The 9,678-nt window shown below is 46.8% G+C and overlaps 1 protein-coding gene and 2 long non-coding RNA genes across 4 annotated transcripts; 2 read left to right on the top strand and 1 right to left on the bottom strand.

The window, feature by feature from the left end:
- Positions 1 to 226: 226 nt before the first annotated feature.
- Positions 227 to 3,495, bottom strand: LOC120665710 (pentatricopeptide repeat-containing protein At1g20230-like). Of its 2 annotated transcripts, none has more exons than XM_039945370.1 (2): positions 1,318 to 3,495; positions 227 to 624 (listed from the first exon to the last, which is right to left on the bottom strand). In XM_039945370.1, exon 1 carries the CDS (start codon positions 3,408 to 3,410, stop codon positions 1,401 to 1,403), a length of 2,010 nt encoding a protein of 669 aa, XP_039801304.1. In that variant the 5' UTR covers positions 3,411 to 3,495; the 3' UTR covers positions 227 to 624; positions 1,318 to 1,400. The 2 variants fall into 2 exon arrangements, with proteins under 2 accessions (XP_039801304.1, XP_039801303.1); XM_039945369.1 differs by having other exon boundaries at positions 227 to 581.
- A 1,524-nt stretch (positions 3,496 to 5,019) lies between these two features.
- Positions 5,020 to 5,862, top strand: LOC120665606. Its single transcript, XR_005671238.1, has 3 exons — positions 5,020 to 5,075; positions 5,523 to 5,673; positions 5,767 to 5,862. It is a non-coding gene; the product is annotated as an uncharacterized LOC120665606 (long non-coding RNA).
- Positions 5,863 to 7,489: 1,627 nt separating this feature from the next.
- LOC120668107 lies at positions 7,490 to 8,006 on the top strand. The gene is made up of 3 exons (XR_005672238.1): positions 7,490 to 7,716; positions 7,780 to 7,887; positions 7,962 to 8,006. It is a non-coding gene; the product is annotated as an uncharacterized LOC120668107 (long non-coding RNA).
- The last annotated feature ends 1,672 nt before the right edge of the window (positions 8,007 to 9,678 follow it).

The raw sequence follows: 9,678 nt of genomic DNA, 5'->3' as shown, positions 1-9,678 counted from the left end.
CATAAGACCTAACTTTGACTGCTGATAGGAATAGCAGGGAAGATTAGATTGCTCCAATGCTGCTATCAATCATATTTGTTGATAAATACGAAAAACTTTAATGATATATTTGAACCTTTTTTTCGAAATAGTAGCATATATTGTCAACAAATGGCTTACGGTCATCAACTACACCTACATACCTATTATTGAAAGGTTATTGAAAATAGAAGCTACACCCAAGAAATATAAATTCTTTAAGGACATTTCCACAATCACACTGCAATCATGGAACTAGTGATGAATTCATATTCCCACGAACTTACTGTTTACGTCCTTGGAACTTGCAAAAAGAAATATAAACTCTTTAAGGACATTTCCACAATCACACTGCAATCATGGAACTTGTGATGAATTCATATTCCCACGAACTTACTGTTTATATGCTTGGAACTTGCAGATTGTATTACTGAGCCCCTATAACTTGTATTTAGCCTCCAACGGTATACCATCGATAAATTCAATACCTTTCCAGCACTGCCTTCGTGATGTCTCTCCCCTTGGGTAGAGTTTTTCTTTATTATTTTTCGTATCCTCCTAACCTGCTAGCCACTTCCATGGATTCAATCATTCAAATGAAGGAAGCTGCGGATAAAGCTATTATTGATATTCTTATAATAAATATATACACATTCCAACTGAAATAATAGGAAAAAAATAGACCAAACCAATGTATCTTTGCAAGCTAAGGATTTCCACCATTTGTATAACAAAGATAGTGAAGCATTATACAAAATGCCTTTGGAGAGTTCCAGAAAATAAAATGCCATGTGATACAAAAAAAAATGAAAAAAGTAGGCAATGAAACCTTGCTGCTATACCACATTGGTTATGATATTCCAAGTTTAAGCTTTACATTATGTATTTGAAATTCAGTTTCTTGCACAAACTGTTAACTAAAGAACTCAGGCACTGTATGTGCATAGTTCCATGAATACAGAACAACATAGCAAAACTAAGATTGGTTGGGATCGAGATGTCAGATAAATAAATTCTAAAATTTTCGGCTGAAGACACTACAAGTGTTTTAAAGGCGTCGCCTAGGCGTCCAGGCGGACCCAGCTCGCCTTGGGTTATAGTGCCGCCTTGTCGCCTAGGCACCGCCTAGGCGTCCAGGCGTACCCAGCTTGTCTCGCCTCGCCTTACCGCCTTTAAAACACTGGACACTATACAACAGTGATTTTTGCTTTCTTGCACAATGCATTAGTCATGATGTTGTATTCGTTTCTTCCTTTCATATGAAAGTCAGTCTTTGTAGAACATTTGTTAAACAATTACCTTGTGGATATGCATGCTCTACTCTCATAGCCATCATCCTCAGGTTGTTATGCATATTGTATTGCAGGGAAGCACAACAGAGATCACCAATAATCTCCACAGGAACATTTCCCATCCGTAAAGTGATGGAACCTGTTGGTATCTCTAACAGATAACTCCCTCCCCTCAAAACTTGATATAAATTTCATTGCTTCGTGGCAGTCATCACATATTCGGAGGTTCTTTATCACCCGAATGGGTGTTCCTGGGCTTGTGCTTATGAGACCCAGTGCAACAGCTAGCTTCTCACTGTGGACAGCAAGAATATCATCTTTTTCTTGCTCCTCCACATCATGTAGGACAAAATCTGTGCTTGGTGCAAAGCCCAGCCTCCTCATTTCAATATTAAGCTGCTTTAGTTTCTCAGTTATTGCAGCTATCATTGGGTGTGAGTTGTCACCAGCCAACAGCATGTGCACCTTTTTCTTGATCTCTATCCAGCTACAACCCTTTTCCTTCTTCAAGCCCACATCCTTCATCATCTCTCTCACCCTATTAACCCCCTCCCACATTTTCTTAGAAGCATAAATGTTAGAAAGCAGGACATAATTACCAGCATTTTGTGGCTCTAGATAGAAGAGCTTTTCTGCTGCAACCTCAGCCAGATCCACATTCCCATAAACGCGGCAGGAGCCCAATAATGAGCCCCAAATGCAACCATCTGGCTCAAATGGCATGTCACTTATGAGATCATATGCCTCATCAAGCTTTCCAGCTCGCCCTAGAAGAGTAACCATACATGCATAATGCTCCATCCTCGGGGAAATGCCATGCTCTTTCTGCATTTCATTAAAATAGCGGCGCCCCTCCTCCGTCAGGCCAGCTTGGCTGCAGGCAGCAAGAACACAGGTGAAGGTGACCATGTCAGGCTTCTGTTTGCATTTCAGCATGGAGTGAAACAACTGAACAGCGCTTGCAGCTTCCCCATGCATAGCATAGCCACCAATCATTGCATTCCATGACACAACATTCCTGGATGGCATTGCATCAAAGATTTTCCTCCCATCTCTGAACCTGCCACACTTTGCATACATGTCCACCAAAGCACTGCCCACATAAACGTCATGAAAAAAGCCCTTCCTAAGAACAAAACAGTGTGCTGAACGCCCATGCATCAGAGCTGCAACATTGGCAAATGCTGGCAGCACGCAAGGTATGGTGACAGAGTTGGGCTCAATCCCCTGTGCCTGCATCTCCCTGAAAAAGTCCACAGCCTCCAAATCCCTCCCATTCTGCACGCAGCAAGCAACAATCGATGTCCAGGACACCACATTCAGCTCTACTCCTCGGGCAACAAGCTCCCTGAACAACCTTAGTGCCTCTGAGGCCTGCGTGTTCCGAGATAGCCCAGTGATGAGGGCATTGCAGGAAGCAACATCCATATGGCAGGACTCATCGAACACCCGAACAATCCCATCAGCACGTCCGCACTTGCCGTACATGTCGATGAGCGCGGTGACCACACAGGCATCCAACCTGCACCCCGCCTTAACAGCGTACCCATGCAGCTGCTCGCCGACAGCAATGGCCTCCATTCCCAGGTCCCCGATGGCGGAGAGGGCGCACGAAACACCCGTGGAGTCGGGGCGCAGGGTCCCTTCTCCGTGCATCCGCACCAGTGCCAGAACCGCGTCGCGCGCCCGCCCGCTCCGGTTGAACCCAGACACGAGCCCGTTCCAGGTGATGACGTTCGGCTCTACGCCGCCCCTGCCGCCGCCAGCAGTCCCCCGCCTCATCTCCTCGAGGAGGCGCCACGCGCCATCGGCGTCCCCGCGGGCCGCGTGCCCCGCGACGAGCGCGCTCCAGCCGACGACGGTCTTCTGCGGCGTTCCGTCGAACACGGCGCGGGCGTCGGCGGTGGCGCCGAAGCGGAGGTAGGTGTGGAGGAGCGAGGAGGAGACGAACGGGTCCCGCGCGACGCCCGCGGACACGGCGGCGGCGTGGAGCGCGCGGGCGAGCGGCAGCGCCGGGCATGACTTGAGCGCGGTGGGGAGGAGGTGCGGGTCCGGAGGGAAGGAGACGTGGCGGAGGAACAGCACGATGTTTGATTGCATTCAGATTTCAGGGTCCTTAACCTCTCGGCGCTACTCAGCGGCGGCCGGCGAGACGCGAGCGGCTGGCCGAGCTGGGGACTGGCTGGGACATGGGAGTCTGGGACGCGGCCGGCGAGGCAAGGGCCAGGGCCGGCCCTGAGCGGGTGCAGACGGTGCGACCGCACCGGTCCTCCAAAAATCGGGGCCTCCAAATATTTCTATGTTATGAAGCATATTAAGTTATAAGTAACATCTTTGCTTATAAGCCAGCTCATTTAGATGTTGAAAGAGACTCGGATCATCTAAGTATTTGGCATGGGCTTTAGAACATTAGCCCAGGGCTAATTTTGAGAGCTAATGTTTAGTCTTAAATTGGTAGGCTAAGCATTAGCCCAAGGTAGGTTGTTTGGATTCATGGGCTAATGCCCACCCTCTCTCTCATTCCCATATCTAGGTGTGTGTGTATACTCTCATTTTTTGTGGGGTTCATACTAAATTAGCCCCATTATCACCTCTTGGAGGGGCTAAGAATTTTAGGAGAGATAATCCACTTTAACTCAAAATTATCCCTCATACATCCAAACATGTGGGATAATTTGGAACTAAAAGGTGAGGGATAACTATTATCTCTATGTATCCAAACAGACTCATGACCCCCTCATAAATTTTGTAACCGATATTGTTGGGCGTGACATATCTGCCTAGTTGGAGGAATAAAGCCGCGTCCTATCTGATAGAGGAAAATCAATCGACAACTTCTCCAACATCTGCCCAACTACATGCTTCAGTGCCTCCTTGACATCCTCGCGAGACGCTGCCGCTGTCTACAGATCGCCGATTTGCTACCTACTTGTCATGCCCATTACCAATTTGACTTTTTATATTTTTATAGTTAATGGGGCCTCCATTATTTTTTTCGCACTGGGCCACCAAAAAGTCAGGGCCGGCCCTGGCAAGGGCTGAGGGGCGAAGACTGCTGTGCTGCGCGACTGCCGCGCTGGGCGAGGAGTGAGGCCGCGAGGGTGCGCCGGCCGGCCGCGCTGATCGAGGGCAGGGAAGGGCGAGCCGGCGAGGGGCACTAGACGGCGGCCGGCTGCGGCCTGCAGGGAGCGGCGGCACGCTGGGTGCCTGGCCTGGGCCAGCTCGGCCGGCGGCGGGGTGTTGTGGGGTGGGGTCCACGTACCAGTGACTCAAAGTACTGCACAGAATCCATTTCCGTGGGGTGGTGTCAGGTGTGGGCCGTGGGCGGCCGGGTGCGTGCCTGGCTTGGTTGGGCGCCTTTTTTATTTTTATATTTTTCGAAAATATTTTTTACAGAAATATATTTTCAATATCACAATTTACAGTTTTATACCCCTACCGCCCGGCAGGGGGCCTGCCGCCCAGCAGCGGGGCGGCAGGGACTTATATGTAAATTTAAAAAAAAATATTTGCACGGAAGCCCTTGGCGGGAGCCTGCCGCCCCCCTGGCGGGCGGCAGGCCCCCTGCCGCCAACCCACTGGGCGGCAGGGGGCCTGCCGCCCGCCAAGGGGGCGGCAGGCTCCCCAATCCTGTATAAAAGGGTTTCCCTCCCTCTCCCCCCTCATTTGCTTCCCACGACATCCAGAGAGCGGGAGGGAGAGAGGAGGGGTGAGGGAGAGAGTTGTAACGGCGAAGCCCTGCCGGATTTTGGATCCTAACCGCAGGTAATAAATATTTCTCAACTTTCTCAATCTAAATTTATTGTATGTTTAATTCTATAATTAGTGTATGCAGCAGTAATGATATTATAGCGATTTAGGTAATGTTTTTAATATAATTTAGGTAGAATTAAGATTAGTTTTTAGAAAAACCAATTAGGTTTACCAACAACTTTTGTGGTATTGATTAATTGTTTAATACGAGAAAAAATTTCGAGAAATAGTCAGAAATCGTAGAAAATATTAGAAAAGTATATGAAACATGCAGAAAAATTGTAGAAAATGCAGAAAAATTTAGAAAATGTTAGAAAAATATATTTATAAAAATATATTGTAAAAAATTGTAGGGAATGCATGAAAATGTTAGAAAAGTTTATGAAAATTTAAGATAAATTGTAGAAAAATGCAGAAAAATTGTAGAAAATGCAGAAAACTTATATTTTTTTGTGTTAGGTATGGCCGGAGATACGCCAGCTATACTTGACGGAGTCATAGACTCGTCGCACCGGTCATTTCTTGCTGTGGTTCAGCGCGTGAAACTTAACGTGCTGCGTCCACGTCCACCAGCGGAGTTTATTCCTGTTGAGCCACGATGGGTGCCCAGGTGATATGTCGTCGGATTATGTTTTTAAAAATACGTTTGTTTCGTATATGTTTCGTACATAATGTACTTACATTTGATCGTTCTATTTTTCAGGTTGAGTGAGGCTGGTCTTCTTACTATAGGTCGTCTTGCTGAGAGTGGTTTAGTATAGCTGGACAGGTCCCTACTGACGGCTCTAGTTGATAGATGGAGGCCTGAGACAAACACCTTTCACCTCCCTTGTGGGGAGATGACACCAACCCTACAGGACGTTGCGATGCTGCTGGGTCTTCCTATCAGTGGGGATGCCGTAGGGCCTCGTGTCGTCCCACTTACGTGGTTGGACGATCTAGAAGAGCGTTTTGCAAATATTGACATCGCGATTGATGTAGAAGAGCACCCAAAAGCAACAGGCCCTGCCAAGGCATGGATCCTCCAGTTCCAGGTACATACCTTGTTATGGAACGATTAATGTTAGAGTTATGCTTTTTACTAGTGCAGTTATGGTTTTATTTTATAATTGATCTCGTACTCATAAATGTTCATCTTTTCTATGCAGCCCGACAATTTGGCACTTGATGCTGATGATGATAGCGTCACTCGATCCCTTGAGACATACCTGTTGTGGTTGTTTGGATACATAATGTTCAACAACTCACACGGGGCCTATGTGGATAGGGTGCTTGTGCCTTACGCACTGGAGATCGCAGAGTCAGCTGTGGAGGAAATGCCTCAATACAGTTGGGGTGCAGCGGTACTTGCAGCCACGTACCGTGGCCTCTGCAAGGCATCGGTGCAAAATAAGCACAATGCAATTCTTACAGAATGTCCAATTCTGCTACAGCTTTGGTCGTACGAGAGGATAGTAATTGGTCGCCCGCTTGTCGACCACTCACCGTATGAGCTGGATATGTACGGTGACACCGAGGACGATAGGCCCACCATGGGGACTCTCTGGTACGCTCGTCAGGTACGGAAATAACTGCTACTCGTACTATTCTGTTGGCAATTCTGTTGGCAATTCTGTTGCTTTGTTTTACCCTCTTTGTATTTCTTATTTGTACATATTATTATTAATTTTGTGCAGAAGAGGTGGGCCCATGTACAGTCTCGTCGGGCCTATCCTGATTTTGTGGCTGAGTTTGATCGGTTGACACCTGAAGACGTCATGTGGGAGCCCTACTCCGAGTTGGCTATAAACACTCGTGCACCGATCGGGATATCTTCGGTTTGCTTTCAGGACCAAGCCTTGTGGATGACAACTACAGCGTTGGTGTACGACGTTTACATTGAGGCTCACTGCCCGGACAGAGTCAGGAGACAGTTCGGTCAAAGGCAGTTGTATCCTGTGCCGTCAGCATTGGATCGGGTCGAACGCCATGACCACAGGTAACAATTCATATACTATTTCAGTGACTATGCATTGTATAGTTAACTAATCATATTTGACTAAATTGTTTTCAATATTTAGTTTATCGAGGACTGGGCAACCCTTCTCCAACATGTGGGCGACAAGGGTGCAGCCTTGGGTCGATGGCTGGTACCAGGCAGAGGAGAACGTGGCGCTTGCGACCCCTGCACACACGGAGGCTTCGTACAGGGCGTACCTGAGCTGGTACCAGCCTCAGACTCATTGCCGCTTGATATATGCTGACATGCAACCACAGCCGCATGTTGCGACAGCACAGGATGGGTATGCACGACATAGGGATGAAGCATTAGCTGGGGCGGTGAGTCAAAGTTATCATCGTTTTTCAAATACTTTGGATTACAGTGTTAATGTCCTTTTTTCTTGCTTGCAGTTTGAAATGTGCAGGTTGATGGACTTAGATGCCAGGGCGAATTTGATGAGGATTCGAGGGGGATCTATGATGGATAGGAATGAGCAAGAGTCGGCCTGGACCCGAGTTTCAGAAAGAGCCCATTCCATGCTTGAAGCCTTTGGTAGCCGGACATCGTACGATGACTCGTACGGTTCGTCTCAAGCCTTGACCTCGTTTCTTTGTGGTCCCACACAGCAGCAGTCTTCCCAAGCACCTTATTGGTCTCAGCAGCATTATCCAGGTACGTGAGGATACTTACTAACTTCCTACTTTGAAGCCAACAATTAATTCCCAGTCCATATAGCTGATGCACACCCACCTTACCAACCTCACGGAGGGACTCAGTTTAGTACCATGGCACCAGCTGCAGGGATGTCATTTCAACCAACACAGGCACCACCACGACCTTTCGGTAAACATATAGTCAATATCTTAATTTCAATTAATTGTGGTATGAAGTCTAATTCCTTTTGTATTTACATATAGGATCACAACAGGGGTATGATGCTGGACCTTCTTCGTATTACCCTACGGCGACAGCAGAAGGAACGCAAGGTAAATACCTAATCTGTAGCCCGAATTTATCATGTGCTTCTTATCTCTATGAATATTTTAAATAATTTGAACGGTTTACAGGATCGCACCACCAGCTTCCTGATATGGGTCATTCCTCGTATCCACCACCACCAGGTACGTATGATGAATATATACCAAAATATATGACTTATAAGACGATATTAAGATATCTTAATTGCTACTGTATAGGGCCCACACAGGATACCTTTGAGGCGAACTTCGAAGATTGGAGTTGGTTATTTTCTACACCTAACCCGCAGGCCGATATTACCTTCCAGACACCTATGCCCACCGGACGTCCAGGTAGAGACGTAGGGCCTCCAGAGCGACACACCTACTCTACAGACTACGTCCACGCTCAGCGTAAAAGAGGTCGACATGGTCGGGGTGGCCGGGGTGGTTAGGATGTGCTTCTAGCTGTTTCTGTATTTTTGTTATGGACATGTCATCATGTTATACTTATTTCGTTCTCATACATCACCTATTTCGTTCTCATTTGCGTATGTGTGTGAATTGCTAGCTTATACTTTTCATACTCATGTTCTTTACTAATGGTTTTTATTTGTATCCATATCTAAAACACATCATTTGTATCCATATCTAAAACACATCTAATGGCCACAACAAGTTGTCCACAGCAGGGAGCCTGCCGCCCCCCTGGCGGGCGGCAGGCCCCCTGCCGCCCAATGGGTTGGCGGCAAGGGGCCTACCGCCCGCCAGGGGGGCGGCAGGCTCCCGCTAAGGGCTTCCGCGCAAATAATTTTTTTTTAATTTACATATAAGTCCCTGCCGCCCCTCTGCTGGGCGGCAGGCCCCCTGCCGCGCCCCTGCTGGGCGGTAGGGGTACAAAACTGTAAATTGTGATATTGAAAATATATTTCTGTAAAAAAAAATTCGAAAAATATAAAAATAAAAAAGGCGCCTTGGTTGGCTCTAGGTTTTCCATGATGCGGCTGGCTAGCTGGGCCTGAGACTGCGATGGGCCCTGGAACTTGCGCCCCTAAGGGAAATTCGGGTATTTTGGAAATGTTGCGGTTTTTTCTTTTTTATATTTTTGAAAAATAAAAATTTCAAAAATATATGTCCGTTTTGAAATATTTCAAAAATATCCCCCGGTCGCCCCCATAGGGCGACAGGCCCTAAATGTATTTTTTTTTCTTCAAATTCGCAACGAAGTCCCTGGCAAAAAAAAATGGCCTGTCGCCCACCCAACGGGCGACAGCCCTCCCCCTATATAAGCCCTGGCCGCCATATGCCGCCATCCCCTTTGTCATTTGAGCCAAAAAATTCAGGAAAAAATAGAGGGGTGAGGAGAAGAAAAGCGGCGAAGCTCTGCCGAATTGCGTACTTGTGATCTACCGGTAACTTCCGTATGAATCCATTGATATTGTATAAAAATTTAATTTAATTAGCGGATTAGCTGAATTAGATTTGGTGCTTTAGAACACTCGTTTAGTATTACAATTTCAGTACTATTACAGACTTGTTTTTAAATTAATTATGAATTAGAATAGAATTATGAAAGTACCTTATTGATATTGCAGCATAAGGCATGGCTGCCTCCAATTGTGGAGGATTTTCATGGTCCGAAGAAAAATCTAGTATAATACTTGATATCATGACCCAT

This window comes from Panicum virgatum, chromosome 3N, assembly GCF_016808335.1.
Source record: "Panicum virgatum strain AP13 chromosome 3N, P.virgatum_v5, whole genome shotgun sequence".
Taxonomy (NCBI): Eukaryota; Viridiplantae; Streptophyta; class Magnoliopsida; order Poales; family Poaceae; genus Panicum; species Panicum virgatum.
This window is presented reverse-complemented; position numbering and strand designations above follow the sequence as displayed.

What these genes read in the sequence shown, in the direction of transcription:
- LOC120665710 (XM_039945370.1), bottom strand. Translation starts at nt 3,410, where the DNA reads ATGCAATCAAACATCGTGCTGTTCCTCCGCCACGTCTCCTTCCCTCCG.